The 17,778-nt window shown below is 36.2% G+C and overlaps 1 protein-coding gene across 1 annotated transcript in view; it reads left to right on the forward strand.

Annotated features, from left to right (window-relative positions):
- The window catches only part of LOC150092853 (uncharacterized), a 219,925-nt gene that overhangs the window by 89,478 nt on the left and 112,669 nt on the right, over positions 1 to 17,778 (forward strand). Inside the window, exon 5 of the mRNA XM_090414300.1 lies at positions 16,151 to 16,278. Coding sequence (XP_090270426.1) covers positions 16,151 to 16,278 — 128 coding nt within the window. The remainder of the gene's footprint in view (positions 1 to 16,150; positions 16,279 to 17,778) is intronic.

The following is a 17,778-nucleotide window of genomic DNA, read 5'->3' on the forward strand; positions in this document are numbered from 1 at the left end:
ACTACAAGTCTGCAAGATTCCCTGACTAAATTAAATAACTGTTGTAATAGATATGGCATGAAGGTCAGCAATAAAAAGATAAAGACAATGAAAATAGGCAGAATCATTGAAAATGTCAACTGCATTGTGAATGGAGAATGTGGAACAAGTAAAACATTTCAGCTACTTAGGCACGATTTTTAGTGAAGATGGTAAATTAAATATGGAAATAGACAACAGAATCAACAAAGCTGGTATGATAGGAAGTCAATTGAATAAATTCATATGGAATAAGAGAGAAATTAGTCAGAACATTAAATTTGCTGTATGCAAGGCAGTGTTCAAACCAGTTTTAACTTATGGATCATATTAAAAACAAGGATATTAGGAAAGAACTTCACATTATCAGCATCCAGGAATGCGTTAGCAGAGCTAATCTCAGGTCGTATGGTCACTTAAATAGATTGGGTGATGAAAGATTAGCAAAACAAGTGTTTTCTGCCAGGTTGACAGGAAAACGACCCAGAGGAAGACCAAGATATAGGTGGATTGATACGGTACAAGGTGCCTTAGACGATAGAAATATAAGATCTGATAATGTTGGAGTCTTGACAAGTAACAGGCTGATTTGGAGGAAAATTGTAGATAGGAAGTTAGTAATGATGTAAATTTTTCATGTAGTACTATCATATCCTGTACACCCCTTGAGGGGTACATGGCAGGAATTTGATGATGATAATAATGGGATCAGCCTTTAGCCTGCCTAAAGTCTTCTTGTATTAATGGGCTATAGTAAGCGTCTCTGAAGATAGTTCTAACACTTGGATAAAGGATTAAACTAAATTTATTATAGTCTAACCAAGTGCAAAATAAACTTCCAACATCTTTTTCTAAATCCAGAGTAATTTAATAATAAAGCGGTACACTGGTTGTTAACATGTATAGGTAAATATGACCTCTCTGTTGCTTCTGGCTTAGTATCACCACTCTGGGTCTGCCTCCCACTGACGAGACCTCAATAAAGGTCGAAACCAGTCTGGGTAGTGGCTTTTCCCTTAATGCATAGCAGTATACATGTCTGCAAGTAGATGTGCTTTGCATTATGGGAGATACTGAGACATGGAGTGATGAGAGCTTGATCCAACTTTGCTACAAGTTGCCAAGGAATGTACCACCTTACCTCAGTCCTGAAGATATTTTCAGGCACAGACTTTGTTTGCTTACACTTGGATGAAGGATTAAACTAAATTTATTAAAGATAGTTCTAACTTTGCGATTCTGGACAGCCGCTGGCATAGGATCAGCCATCTAAGTGATAGAATCCCGAGCCTGTCGTCCTTCACCCTCACATAAAAATATGCAGTAGGAATGTCAGGCGGCAGTCGGAGCCATGATCTCACAGCTGAACGGATAACCCTGTCCATTCAGGACAGTACCGAGATATGTCCTACCGAGCACCAACTTGTTGTAAAAGCGAAGTAGTAGATAGTGGGAAAGGAGAAACAGTCTTTGCTGGAGCTTGAGAGGAGTTTCCTCAAAGAAGCGATCCCAGAGAGAAGGTCTTCATAGAAGGGACAGAAGACCTTCTCTTTGAGGTGAACATGATACCGAGGTATCTCCACTCTTCCAGGATGGTCAAAGAATACAACGGGCTCGAATAGAACAGGCCTCGAATAGAGAAAAAGTCAACTGCCCAGTCAAGGAGTTCCTGCAAGCCTACCTTAGTAGAGGCCATGAGAATAAGATCATCTGCAAAAAACACAGCATTAAAGGAAGAAGCGTCTAGAGAGTAGCCTATATGACTAGGAAGAGAGTGAAGAAACTCATCTATGGTGCAGTTAAAGAAAAGGGGAGATAGAGGATCACACTGGCGAACACCCTGCACTGCAGGAAGGAATAGAAGTCGCGCGGGACCCTGTAGTGATAGTGATGGAGCTACCCAAGTATAGCTCCATAACATAGGAAAGAAAGAGTTCTGGACATCCAGCAATAGGCACCACTCGAAGGAGAGCAGGAAGGGAGTCACTATCGAAGGTTTTTTGGCGGTCCAGCGACGCCATATATAGAGGCTTAAGGCAGCATCGGGAATCAGAGAGAAGAGATGAAAGAAGAAATATATTCTTGGCACAGCCATCCGAAAGGACAAAAGCTCTCTGTCTATAATCATGCTGTATATGTTGCTGAAGTCGTTTAACTAATATTTTTATGATAGAATCTAAGTATCACAGGGGAGATGATAATAGGTCTAAAGTCTGATGCACGGCTTGAAGTTTCTTTCTTCGGAATGAAGATAGTTCTTGAAGCACGTAGGTATGGTGGTATTGCTTTACTGGCAAAGAGAATGTCCAATAAGTCTTGAAGAATCTTCAACGGCGCCTTCCGAAGCCTAGCTGCAGGAATGCCATCAGGTCTTGGAGGTGTAGAAACTGGATTGAAGAGCTGCTTTGATCTCCTGGATGGAGACATGCTGATATATTTGAAGGGCAGGAATGGACCTCAATATCGTAAATTGGTCATCATCAGGGAAGTGTGGAGGTGGAGTAGAAAAAAACTGTACTCCAGAATTTAGCAAAATCATCATGTAAGTCTGCTAGAGGTAGAAGGGAAGCACCCTCAAGGATGGTCTTGGCACATTGCCCTCTATTCTTTTTATAGAGGGGCTGCATAGGCTCTCTTCCTCTGCTTCCTATTTGACAAAGTCATTGTAGAATGAGACGTAGGCTGATGTTGACAAGGCATCAAGTGTTCAGAGAATTCAGCATGGTGGTAGTCATTTAACTGATCTGTGATATCTGTTCCCAGAAGGCAAGTCTGGTTGAGAGATTTAAGAATTTGATGGTTATATTCCAGAAGAGGAGGAGGATCATCTAGAGATGATGTCAGTCTGAGAATCAGTCTTTTCTTCAACAGCAGGATGGTGGCTGTAAGATGGAGAGGCAGGGACAGGAGATACGGAGATATTACTTCTCCCTACCTGTGCCAGAATAGCTGCCAATTCTTGAACTAAGGCTTTGTAATTGGCTTTCTGTCTATGACATTTTATGGCATCCAAAGATCTTAATGGGAACACCCTAAATAAAGCCTCATTGATGTTCTTTATCCCTGGAGCCATCAACTTGATCTCATGAGTGGCGAGGATCTTTTCTTCTTCAGTAGTCCAACGTGCTTTGACGTGCTCAGTTCTTATTGCAGCATTGGCTTCTGCTGGATGTTTTGAGGTGTGATGCACTCTAAGGCCAACTGCATTGGAGAATGCACGATCGCAGACCTGACACACAAAGTGTCTGAGATTTGGAACTCCTTGACCGCCAGAACAAGCATGCTGAAAACTTGAAGAAATGGGTTGATGACAGTCCTTGCAGAGCTTTCTTTTAACTTTCTTCCTGAGGACACCGCTGGGACAGGTAGCAGGATCACCTCCAAACAAGAAACAGCGATCTGGAATCACACTCAATGAGTTTCCTGGCTCCGGCTTATGAGTCTGAGCCTTCATCTGATGAGTTATTGCAAGTAAGGAAACTTAATCCTACCAGGCTGCTAACCTTGGAAGGGTGAAATAGCGTTGCAGGTCAGTCAGTTGCCCGAAGGTATCCAGGAATCGTCCCTAGCCATTTTTGATATCTCTCTGTCAGCCATCCTTTTATCCATGTTAATATTCTATGGTAACATTTTTATAGAATGTGAGCAAGTTGCTAAAACATGATCTTCCCTTAGTAAACCCATATTGCTCATTGCAAAATAGAGATTCACTGTCAACCCATTTCTGAATGCGAGCCCTAACTAATTTTTCCAAAATCTTCGCCACCCACTCCTGAGATGCTAATTGGATACATTGGATAGTTGGATAGTTATTGGATAGTTGGATACATTGGTCTTTGCACCACCCTTCTATTTTGTTCCCATATTTCTATTCTATTCCCAACCACTTTTATATTATCATGCTTTAATAATACAATAATATATTACAAGAAAACATGTTAGAAACATTTGTACGTTAAAATTATTCCATTTAAGAATGTTTTTTGATTATAATTGTAGCTGGGTGTCTGTTTAAAGAGTTTCTACAAATAACATGGAACTGAGTGGAGATGGAGTTAATCTTTAGGAGAACAGATAAGGGCAGCCTGCTTCAATTAACGTTTGAAAGTAGTACAAAGATTATATTTCTTTAAAGTTGTAGCTCTCTTTCTGAGATGTCCTGGATATTGGGAACAGTAATAGCATTTCTGTAATATGTGTGTTGAGAAGGATGTGATTATGCAGGGAAGAACAGGCATTCGGTTAATTTTTTCAGCGTTGTAGCCATGTGATAGGAAGGTGCAGCAAATAATCATTTATTTGCTGCATCTAATATAAATAAACAGCGACGGTTTATTTATATTAGATGTATTTCCTCTACATGTTTCACTATCTATCTGACTAATAACATCATTGGGAGGTTATTTAACGTAAATAAAAAAACAGCAGAAATTAAACATATTCCAACATCAATTAATATCTGTAGTTGAAAAAACTGGAATGATAGTCTAATCACGAGTATCATTAGGCATGTTACATGCAGTCTCTCCATTGTTGTATAAACTCTGTATGCAATTGCTGGCATAGGAAAGGTGTTTAATTTTACACATGTTAATTAATGATTTCCAGGTGTCATGAGGGATCATTCCTTGATTTCTATTTAGTGCATTTAAGGAGTTTTCCAAACTCACGCATTCAAAAGGTGCATGCGAGTTTGGAGAACTCACTCCTTGAACAACCTGTCAAAGTAATTCTCTTCTAAGTATGGCATGGAGGATGCTTGCCAATTTACTATGTCATGTTCTTCGAGGATGTGTGCTACGAGTCTGCTTTTTTCTTCCTGTTAGTTTTCAGCATCATCTATATGTTCTTTGTTGCATATTTCGAAACTTCTTCCGGTCTGACCTGTGTATATATGTTTATAACATATATACATAGGATTTCGAAACTTCTTCCAATCTGACCTATGTTTATAACATATCTTCTCACAAGAGCACAGAATCTTGTATACGCTCAGATGTTTATAAAATGGAACTTTGTCTTTAGGGGAGCATAGAAGGCTTTGTAAGGTGTTGATTGATTTGAATGCTGTTCTGATGTTGACTACCTTTATTATTGCCTTAATATTTGTAAAATTGGTGACTTTTATCTGTTTTATTGTTTGTTTTTTTCTTAGAAAATTAGTGTTTTATAGTATATTAGAGTAGATTTTCTTGTTTTTATAGTATTTAGTGTCTTTATAACATATTTTTATTGTGATATTGTAATATTAAATACAGCTGTAAAATGGTGCCAAAAAACACAAAAGAAACGGAACACTTACAAGAACAATGAAGTAGTAAACAAGAAAGTTTTCTCTGCTAAAGACAGTATTGAAGAGAATATCGAAAATAATTTAACCTCTGAAATTGATAGGTTAAAGCAGATTGTTAGACAGACAACAAGGGAATTACAGAAAGTCAAATGATGTTTAGAGAAACATATGAAGAATAAAAAAGTTTAGTAGCAAAATGGAAAACAACAAAGCACAGAATCAGGTTAGTGCGTAATAATGAAAATCTGGTAAGTAAAGTTGATTGTAAAAAGAAGGATGTTATTTGGTATGGTGACTCTGTCATAAAGCATGCCATTAATGAGTGGGTTAAATGTCAAGTTTTCCCGAAGCAAAAATTAAAAACAGAGAAGAAATCAAAAGAGGTCATAATACTGGTTGGTACTGATGACTTAACTAGCAATAAATTCAGTATGAGAGAGAATATGAAAATGTTGTTGGAAGAAGGAGAATGAAGAGTGAGAAAATAAAAATCATTAGTATATTCATCATACCTAGGTATGATGGAAATGAATTACAAGGAAGGGCTTTGGATTTGTGTAAGAGGGACAGCCTACTCTTGAATGCATTTGGCATCAGTAGTCTTGAAAAACTATTAATTGATATGAGACCTAACACGAGAGAATCAGAGAAACTGAATTCTGATGGGAGGAAATGTAAGAATCTATAAGAGTGGCGACGTTGGGTAACTGTGTTAATGATGGGAATGGTTATTATTGTGGAAATGATTATGAAGAGAGAACGATTCTGTGTTCATCTAGTTCGGATCTATCAAGCATGTGTAAAGATGTCTGCATCAGTGAGGAACTAGATAAGAACAGAGATCTGCAAGTTGTCCAACTGTATCATGCAGACCACAGACAAGAGTATACAAAAAAGCATGCAGGTAACTTATTACATCTATACACGAATGCTAGGAGTATCAGAAATAGAGGACTAGAGTTTGTTGCCTTGGTCAGTATGTTGGGACCGCGGATTGTAGGCATTAATGAGACCTGGGTATCAGAAGCAGACATTAACTTGTATTGAGTGCAGAGGATACAGTATTTTTAGGAAGGATAGACAAGATAGGAGAGGAGGGGACATGCTGCTAATGATATCAGATGACTTGAATCCAATTAGTGTTGAGACCTATGATTGTAGTACTACTACTACTAACGGTATTTCATGTGGCAGTGAATTTGAAGCCATCTGATGTGAGGTGGAGCCTAACAAGATTAAATACATAGTGGGATGTTGTTACAGATCTGCTGGATTGGTTGCTAGTGATAAAGAAATGCATCACCAAAAAAAAAGACTGGGCACGAAAAGAGTAATCATAATGGTGGACTTTAATTATCTTTGATTGGGTATCTGTGAAATCTCATGAGAAGACTGAATCTGAATTTATCGAGCTGTTGTGAGACAATTTCTTCAAGCAACATGTGACAGAAGGACTATGAAATTTTACCATGAGTCACAAGCAACATGTGACTCATGGTCAAATAGTGTTAGATCTAACTACAGTGTCAGAGGGGATTTCAGTTAAAGACATAACTATTCTGCCTCTGGTTGGTGACAGTGATCATGTGGTACTCACTTCAGAAGTGGCTGAGCTTATAAATGTTTGATTCAGAAAAGGTTACATTCTGAACTACAAAGCAGGAAATTATGACCACCTGAGGAGTATGTTGGGTTATCCACCATGGTATCAGTTGTTGGATGGGATATGTTTAAAAAATACTTCAATGATGCGATATCAGAATGTGTCCCTAGAGTTTGAAGAATAAATAGAATAGGAGTGAAATTGATGTGATATCTAATTAAGCAAGAGATTCATAAGAAAAATATGATGTGGAAGGAATACCATGTGCATAAGGATGATATCAGTTATGATAACACAGTCCAACACAATTTTTGCTGACTTTTATGTGAGACTTGTTTTTTATTAATTTGGGTGCGCTGATTTCAAATATCAAACCCATTTTTCTCTATCACGTCAGGTTTTTCCTCTATGGCATTTTCTTTTTGCTAATTTGTTAGTTTTTGATAGTTTTAAGGAGGCAGTACTATTTAGAGGATCAAAAAAATCGATTTTTTAATATTATTTTCTGAAAGTATGTACTTTTAAAAATCTGTTCCTAACTTTTTATCAAGAAATTTGAAAAATTCCTGAAGATATAGCCTATTATTCAAAGCGGTGCGCAGATCAGAATCAGAGCGCTCACAGCTCTTGCTTGTTAGTAAACGAATAAATGCATAAGAACTTGCAACGGCACGTACTGGCGCTTTGAATGCGAGAGAGGCCGATAATTAGATACATAACTACTTAACAATATTCATTAAAAATTACAAGAATATTTATAAAAAAATAACAATTTTACTTACACATGAGTTTCAGAGAATAAATTTTTGTTTGTAGCAATTTCTGCTGTGTGTTCTGTTTTGGTAATCCCTTTGAATACTCCAACAGTAGTCGGCCATCATGTGAAAATCCCATCTTCCTTGGTACCGATCTTCCATAGTTTTAAAGTCTTGATGAAATCTTTTGCCTTGTTCATCGCTTACAGCACCTAAATTCTCGGGAAATCTATCAAGATGACTGTATAGGAAATGAAGCTTTATGCTCATGTTGCAACCTAGGCGCTGGAAATTTTCCAGCATTGTTTCCACTAGATCTTTGTAATTGCACCCTTTTTTGTTTCCAAGAAAATTATTCGCAACCATCATAAATGAAGTCCAGGCCTCTTTCTCAATTTCGTTCATAGAGTTGATGAAATTTGGGTCTCTCATTAAAGTTCTAATTTGCGGTCCATCAAATACACCGGCTTTAATTTTTTCTTAACTAAGTCGTGAAAATTTTTCACATATGTATTGGAAACAGTCACCTTGTAAATCTAAAGCTTTAACATACTGCTTCATAAGACCTAGTTTGATGTGTAGAGGTGGAAAAATGATTTTTTCTCTGTCAATTAAAGGTTGATTTATAACATTCTGTTCTCCAACATTTAAGGATATTCTAAGAGGCCAATGTTTCTGACTCCAGTGTTGGTTTCTAGCTCGACTATCCCAGAAGCATAGAAAACACGGAAACTTTGTATATCCTCTTTGAAAGCCAAGTAAAAAGTTCACCATTTTAAGATCCACATAGATGATCCAGTTATGGTCTGTATATTTTAATAACTTCAGAACCTTTTTAATGTCCTCATATGTTTCCTTTAAGTGGACTGAATAGCCAATAGGAATTGAGCCATATACATTCCCATTGTGTAGTAAGACGCACTTGAGACTTCTGCTTGAACTGTCGATAAATAAATGCCACTCATTTGGATGATATTGTACAACACTCATTTCAGTTAGTAAACCTGACACACTGTTACAGTAAACAAACCCACATTCGTGTTTAAAATATTGTATAAGATTACTTTCCCTGCTACGATAAAAAGTTTTCTTCATATCTTGCTCCAGTAAGTTATTTTCGTTTAATCTTGAAGCTAACAATTCCGATGATTCCTTTGATAGGCCCAAATCTCTTACTAAGTCATTCAATTCCGCTTGAGTAAAACGTTGTGGTCCAGAACTAGAAATTAAATTTTCATTGTCTAAATCCACATCCGGGTCTTGCTCCTCAAGAACATCTGGCATATCCCGATCATGCTTGTTCTCAAGTAAAGGAAGTCCTTTATAAATTGGCAGGGCTATTTCATTGGAATGAGCAACTGGCTGAATTTCTGAGTCGAGATTTGGATACACAATTTTTTTCTTATTCTTCTTATTATAACCAGAAGTCTGAACTAAACAAAAATAGCAATCATCTACGTGATTTTTCGGTTCACGCCATATCATTGGAATGCCAAAAGCCAATTTTTGGCATTTTCCCTTGCTCCACTGTCATAAATTTTCTACACATGACTTACACACTTTATTTGGAGCCCATGACTTGTCCTGATCTGCAATTTTTACGTCAAAGTATGCAAAGTACACTTTCTTAACGAAATCAGTGATATTTGTCCTTTGACTGGGAACAGTAAAGCTGCCACAAATGTAGCAGAAGGAATCTTCACTATTGACACAATTTCGAGTAGTAGACATGATGTATTTTCTTCATTGCCGACTAACATGCAATTAACAAGACAAAAAAAACCATCATCATACTTTCACGATCGATTAACGATTGACTGATTTCGATCGTTCTTTGTCCGCTATGACGCATATAGCATTCATTTGTTTTAGGCAGTTGTCATTGCCTACTTTTCATCACCTAAATGTATTAGGTCGGTTATCGGCCTCTCTCGCATTCAAAGCACCAGTACATGCCATTGCAGGTTCTTACGCATTTATTCGTTTACTAACAAGCGAGAGCAGTGAGCGCTCCGATTCTGATCTGCGCACTGCTTTGAATAATAGGCTATATCTTCTGGAATTTTTCGAATTTCTTGATAAAAAGTTAGAAACAGATTTTTAAAAGTACATACTTTCAGAAAATAATATTAAAAAATCGATTTTTTTTGATCCTCTAAATAGTACTGCCTCCTTAACACTTTCATTGCCAAGCTGAAAATTGGAATTTCGTGTGGTGGCCAAATTTTTTTTATTTTTTTATTTAGTTAGCAACGTCAACGCGATACCGTGTGATCAGCCGTTTGGTAAGAACTCGCATCGCGCGATATCGCGTGATTGGCAATGAACGTGTTAAAACTATCAAAAACTTACAAATTAGGAAAAAGAAAATGCCATAGAGGAAAAACCTGACGTGATAGAGAAAAATGGGTTTGATATTTGAAATCAGCGCACCCAAATTAGTAAAAAACAAGTGTCAGATCATAATCAGCAGGGAAAAAAAATTTTTTTTTTTTTTTGTTGGCCAGTGTAATTATAAGCATCTGGCCAGAAGAGTTGTACGGAAAGCTAAGTCTAAGCATGAAAGGCAACTGGCTCTGCAAGTTAAAGATAACTCAAAAGAATTCTATTGTTATGCTGCTAGTTAAAGAAAGATTGGATTTGAAAGAATAATTCTACTGAATGTAAGTGGTATGATGATGACTGATGCAGAACTGATTGTTCAACCAAGAAGTAGTCATTTTGCTAAAAGCTATCAACCTGGTATATGCAACATTGAACTTGCAATACCTCTTCACTGTATGAGGAAACTCGTGCATATGGGGGGGGATTCTAGAGCTGTTGTACAACTGAATAAGAATTGTGCGGTAGGAATTGATATCAGCATGGCTGCTGATATTCCAAAAGAGTTTTCAGCTGAACTGCCTATTCCTTTGATCAGGTTGTTTAATTTGAGTCTCAGAACAGAAAAGATTCTGCAAGAGTGGAAAAAATGTATGGGTATAATGAGTGTTAGCTGTGGCCAAAAGAAGGACACATGATCATAATATCTTAGCCAGATAGGATTTGAGGGCTACAATTATCAAAATTGGGTTTTTGAAATATCCCATGTAGAAATTGGCTAAATGAGAAGAAAAGGCTGAGTCTTCTCTAATAATCTTTTCCATCCTCCTAATAGCCTTAGGCATTGGATATTATTCTTCTGTTTTACAGTATATATATATATACAACACAAATTATACAAAGATGTTTAACTGGCTTATATTTTGCTGGATTTCAAAACAGATGCTGGTTTAAATCCAGAAGAAGGAAGGATGTAGATGACATTCGTTGTCAAATTGGCATGATGACTGCGAGTCGAATAATTATAATGGAGAACTTTAACTATGGAGACATAGATTGGGAGAAGGAATGGTTACAGGAAGGGAAGGGAAGGAAATGGAATTTATACAGCTGTTGAAAGATAATTTTCTGAGGTAGCATGTAATGGAGGAGACACGAGTGCTCGATCTGATCATAGAATCAGAGAACTTAACAGTGACCAATCTAGCTGGTCTGCCTCTGCTTTGGGAAAGTGATCATGTAGTTGAAAGTTTGTTTTTCACTTGGTCAGACTATAATAAATTTAGTTTAATCCTTTATCCAAGTGTGTGCAAACAAAGTTTGCACCTGAAAGTATCGTCAGGACTGGGGTAAAGTGGTACAACACCGGGCGACTCCATGCAAGGTGGAGCAAGCTACCAACACTCCTATCTCAGTATCTCCCATAATGCAAAACACATCTCCTTGCAGATATGTATAATGTTATGCATTAAGGGAAGGGCCACTACCCAGACTAGTTTCGACCTTTATTGAGGTCTCTTCAGTGGGAGCCAGGCCCAATTGGAGATACCAAGGCAGAAGCATTAGCAAGGTCATCTCCTTCTATAGGAGCTGTCAAATGGTGTGCCACCTTTTTATTAAATTACTCTGGATTTAGAGAAAGATGTTGAAAGTTTGTTTTTCACTTGGTCAGACTATAATAAATTTAGTTTAATCCTTTATCCAAGTGTGTGCAAACAAAGTTTGCACCTGAAAGTTTCTTCAGGACTGGGGTAAAGTGATAGTCTGACCAAGTGAAAAACAAACTTTCAACATCTTTCTCTAAATCCAGAGTAATTTAATAAAAAGGCGGCACACCGTTTGGCAGCTCCTTTAGAAGGAGATGACCTTGCTAATGCTTTGCCTTGGTATCTTCAATTGGGCCTGGCTCCCACTAAAGAGACCTCAATAAAGGTCAAATCTAGTCTGGGTAGTGGTCCTTCCCTTAATGCATAACATTATACATATCCGCAAGGAGATGTGTTTTACATTATGGGAGATACCGAGATAGGAGTGTTGGTAGCTTGCTCCACCTTTGCAAGGAGTCGTCTGGTGTTGTACCACTTACCCCAGTCCTGAAGATACTTTCAGGCGCAAACCTTGTTTGCACACACTTGGATAAAGGATTAAACTAAATTTATTATGATCATGTAGTCTTGATCTGGGAGATTGCCAGACATGCAGAATTTTCTATTAAGAAGGGATATGAAGGGTGATTGTGGATGGACAGTTGAAGTCTAGAGGGCATTTTGCAAAGATAACCAAAAACAGAACATCTGGTTATATAGTCGTTGAATACACTGACAAACAGGGATAGGAAGGTTATTGTTCACCTTTATAAGTCTTTCATAAAGACATGTGGATTCCCTGGGGATGAAGTAGTAGTGGTGGTGGAGAGTATCCCGAGGTAAGTGACAAAAATTGTGGCAGGTCTGTGGAATGCTCCCTGTGAGAAGAATAGATCAATGATCTGTAGGCCTTAAAAACTAGCTGATAGTTGAAAAAGAAGACATGATAGAAGCATGTAAGTTATTAACGAGACTTTATATAAACAGATTTCAGTACATAGCATGAAGGAAGAGAATGAGTGGTCGCCCATGGGAATTCTGTAAAAGTGTAGTTAGCAACTGTGTACAACTAGATTTTTTGCTTGGAGGGTGGTGAGTGGATGGAATGAGTTGCTAAGGATGATTTTGAGTACTTCATCAGTAAATAAGTTTAAGGAGAGGTTTAATAGGTATTTTGTGAATAGTGGATTTCCCATGAGTCTTCTGACTCCATAGAGATATTTATATAATAATTATTATTATTACTCTTTGTGATGTCTCATTTATTCCATTCAATTGTAGGGTTTCAAACCCTTTTTAGTTGGCTTATCATATACCTTTTACAGGTCAATAAAATACTTAAATGCAGATGCTTATATTCCTATGATTTCTTAATAAATAATTAAGAAATCATGATTTTGTCTGGTAGTCTGATCCTGGAAACATTGGTTTGCTCTGTATGCACCTTGTTTTTCTTTGCTGTTTCTCAGTTTTTCTTACTTCTCAAGTATGCATGCTTGAGAAAGTGATCTTGCCTGGAATACCCAATAGGGAAATTCTGTAATTCTCACATTTTTTTTTTTTTTTTTTTTTTTTTTTTAACAGATGGATCTTATGAGAGACATAAGCCAGTCATCTAATGTTTAACCTTCTGATAATTCTGGATTATATAGCATAATCATTGTAAAGCTGTTATATCTGCATTTCTAGTTGAATGTGATATTCTGCAGCAGCCTCTCACATTTCAAGTTTTTTTTTAATGGCTATTTTTCCATCTCAGGTATTAATGTGTACTTTAAGTCAAGAGGCTTGATTGAAATTCTGTTGAATATTTTGTACCACTTCTGTCATCACTGCTTTTCTCATTTCCATTTTCATTATTAGCATATCCAGGAAGTTCAGCATATAGAACTATTTTTCAATAAAATACTAGGAAGTTTAGTGAGTAGAACACTGTTATTCTGAACTGCATTATGCTGGTACTATATACAAAAAAGAATCTTATGTGTAAAAAAACTAAATACTGAGGCAGAAAGTAAGGTATAATCAAAATTAGCTACTTTACTGATATTTTAATTAATTTTAATAATTAATGGTACTGTGTGTGGTACTACTCAAATTACTCCATTCAGAATATATTAATGATTAATACATTCATCTTCTTCTTCTTTTAGTAGTAGAAACTTTCCTTCCACTATCTTCTGTTCTGAGCCTTCTCTTTCAAAGTTGTGTACCTGTCTCCATTGAGCATGCCAATAATATAATAATATTAATATATATTAATACATTCATATGAATGTATTAATCTTCAGTTTTCATGTAATCTTTATCATCTGTGGTTTCTTTTACAATATTTTGCTGCTAATTCTATGTTTTTCGTTAACATCCAGAACAATTAGTTATCTTTGTTATTCCTAGAGATCTGGAAGAACTAAGATCTCCCCTCCCCTCCTGCCACACGCACACACATACTCAACTGTGTACCACAATGATATTTATATATTGAATTATGAGTTTGGATAAGATTTACCATCACTTTTCTAGAAAGAAAGTTGTGGTGGTTTATCTTTCAGTATCTAAATAGAGGAAGATGACTTTCTGAATCCTCATCGGTGGAAAATTTAGTTTTTTTTTTTTTTTTTCAATATATTTACCATTACATTTGTAAACTATCATAGTTTTCTGGTTCTTGAAAGACAAATTTTACAAAATGGGGCATACCAATTATGAGCCAAAGATCAATTGGGTACTTTAGATTAGATTAGATAGCCACTGGCATGTATACTTAATATACAGGTACTGCTTTTTTGGGACAGTTGGGATTGTTAAAGTTAGGTCTTCAGACTAACTGGAAATGTACAGCATCATGTGTGCCATTTTTCACTGCATATGTGTGTGTGTGTGTGCGTGCCTTCATATAATGAATATTTAACAGATAAGCTTAGGTGTTGATGGTTATTCATGACTTATTTTTCACGGTATTAACAACACCACAAACACTTTTATCAACAAAGATGTTTTATTAACGCTCATACGCTCATATTTCACTGATTTTCAACTCAGCATCATCAGAGCACAACACACTTGTAAACGCAACAGTGAGTAAGTGAAACAATATAATTGCAAAAGACAAAAGATCTAAAGTCCTATTTTTTGGTACCCTCTAACGGGAGAAAAAAAAAAAACAGCAGTTATCCAGGAGTTTTTCTTAGGATAACTGTCTCCTAAATTTTTGGCCAATTAATGCAACCATATTTGTTAAGGTTGGGAAAATTCTTCAAAGCCATTGCTGACTCTGAAGGAGTGTCCAAAGCGTGGTCTGCCACACTTTGGACACTCCTTCACACAGGATTAGATGGAGGAAAACGAATGTGCTATTTAGGAGTCGTTATAGATCTGAAAGATTATTTTTTGAGTCAGCAATGGCTTTGAAGAATTCTCCCAACCTTAACAAATGTGGTTGCATTAATTTGCCAAAAATTTGGGAGACGGTTATCCTAAGAAAAACTCCTGGGTAACTGCTGTTTTTTTTTTCGTTAGAGGGCGCCAAAAAATAGGACTTTAGGTCTTTTGCAATTATATTGTTTCACTCACTCACTGTCGCGTTTACAAGTGTGTTGTGCTCTGATGATGCTGAGTTGAAAATCAGCGAAATATAAGCGTTAATAAAACATCTTTGTTGATAAAAGTGTTTGTGGTGTTGTTAATACCGTGAAAAATAAGTCATGAATATAATGAATATATTTGAAATTTTTGGAGATTAAGATTAGATTTTCAGTGTATGTAGAAAGGAATGAAGAAAAGTTGTCTTTTATATATATATATATATATATATAATGCTTATTGGATGGAGACATTTCTTCAGAAATATCCCTGAGAGCTAGAAGACAAGAAGCATATTAAAAGATTCCCCAACAAGGTTAGTTCCAAGCAATGTCTAGTGATTATTGCGTATATGGTGATAAAGTTCCTGCCCTCTTTCTTTTCATGATTCATGAAAAGAAAGAGGGTTCAAGAAAGAGAAGCCTGAATACATGCCCTGAAAACTAAACAAATAGAATACTTCATTTCTTCAGTAAATGGGGTGGTGAATCTAGGTTATTTTTAGTTAATGGAACAGTGTGCCAGTAGGAGATTAATATTATTAATTTATTATTATTATTTATTATATAAATTCTTGTTGTGACAAGAGGAATCTTTATATGGACTTTTTCAATTGAAGGTGAGTTAGGCAATCTCATATGGAGGTCACGAGGTTTTTTCTCCTGAAAACTCAGGTTCATCCTACGTACAGGCAAATCGACCATTAGAACACAATTTACAAACAGAAAATATTGTTGTTGGTGGTGATGAGTGGTAAATGGCATTGATGGTTGTGTGTACTAGGAAAGTTAAGCAGTAGGAGGAGATGGTTAGGTGTGTGTGTTGCAGAGTAGAGTGCCCTTTCGCAATGAGTCTTTGGAGGTGTCACATTAATAATAATAATGTGTGTGTGTGTATATATATATATATATATATATATCATGGAGAAATTTATTATGTATAATGATAAAATGTACCAAGGTTTTCTAAATTCTGTTTATTTAAACCTCAGTATGCTGCCTGGAATGAAATGACAAAACATGAATATATGGATGTAAAAATTCGAGTAATAGCCAGGTCAAGAAGCCTTACTGTTGTGGAATATGCTGGCTTGTCTTCCATTGAAAAAGCCAAAGACACGTAAGAATTTAAACTTATAATTTAATTTTTCTTTTATGTTAATCCACTATCAAAAAAAAATTATTCTGTTTGTAAAGTGATGTTTGATGTCTTTTCAGAATTTTACAAATTTTTTATAATTTTTTGTACAGTTTGTGATTGAAATTTATAATCAGTACATGAAGTCATATAATGATTATAATTTCTAGTTGGTTTAGTACAAATTAGTTCATGACCATTTTGGTAACCTGGTTTTTGAATCCTGCCTAGGTCACATGAAATATTGATAAATAAACCAAAATGACCAGGATGTGAAAAATATCCTCCTCTGTCCGTGACAACTGAGAATTTTTAGTTGGCAAGTTAAAAAAAAAAAAAAAAAAATGGAGACGTTTCATTTTATTTACCAGTTTATTTACATAATGCCAATTTTCTTTCATGTTTTATGTATGTTTACCTTACATCTATTGGGAAATGCTGGTGATTAAAAGTGCTTGTTTTGTCCTAATAATGGAATATGACCAATAACAGGACAGCATAAATAAACATGTATGCACTCATCATTTTATCTTTAAAGAGCACTCGGTTGTGCTGCAAGATAACCAGTTAATCACAACACTGCAACCTAAAGCAGATACACTGCAGACAGCATTAATGAACTAAATTAGACAGCAAATTGAAGGAAGATATAAGTCAGGGCTGGATATATTATTATTATTAAGAGAAACCTCCAGGGAGTCAGAGACTCATCGAGGGAGGCCACATACTACACATGCCAGCTATCATACTTATTCTTGAATTCATTCACACTGCTTGCACTCACAACATCCAAAGGCAATCCATTCCAATCACACACTACCCTCTGGGAGAAAAATCTAGTCCTCACCCCCTTCTTAGTGGCCTTCATTCTCAGCTTTCAAAGATGCCCTCACGTCCTTTCCCTATCCTCCATAAATTGAAAATTTTCATCAATTGAAATCCTGTATGACCCTTTCAGAAGTTTGTAAGTCTCAATCATATCTCCCCCTCTTTCTCCTGTCTGCAGTCTACAAATTTTCAGTCTGTCTTCATACTTAGTATTCCATAATCCTGATATCATTTTTAACACTCTCCTTTGTACTCTCACCAATATATCAGAATCACAACAGAAACCAGGAGACCAGTAACAGTCGACCATGCTATATTCTGTCAAAAGCCTTAGCAGAATCCAAAAGTATCATGGTGTATCCGTTCCCCTTGTTTAGTTCAATGGTAACATTGTTATAGAATACAAACAAGTTGCTAAAACATGACCTTCCCTTAGTAAACCCATGTGGTTCATTGCAAAGTAGAGATTCACTGTCAACCCATTTTTGAATGCAAGCCCTAACCAATTTATGCAGAAATGGATAAAGAAACATGTTAAAAAAATAAAGAGTAAAAAACAGATGAAGAGAATATTTCCATTAATTGTTAAATAAAAATGTTAATTCTGCAACTTAAAATTATATACTAGCTACTATTGAAGAGGATGATTCTGTG

This window comes from Typopeltis vanoorti, chromosome 25 (genome assembly GCF_054136105.1).
Source record: "Typopeltis vanoorti isolate ZY-2024b chromosome 25, IOZ_Tvanoo_1.0, whole genome shotgun sequence".
Classification (NCBI taxonomy): domain Eukaryota; kingdom Metazoa; phylum Arthropoda; class Arachnida; order Uropygi; family Thelyphonidae; genus Typopeltis; species Typopeltis vanoorti.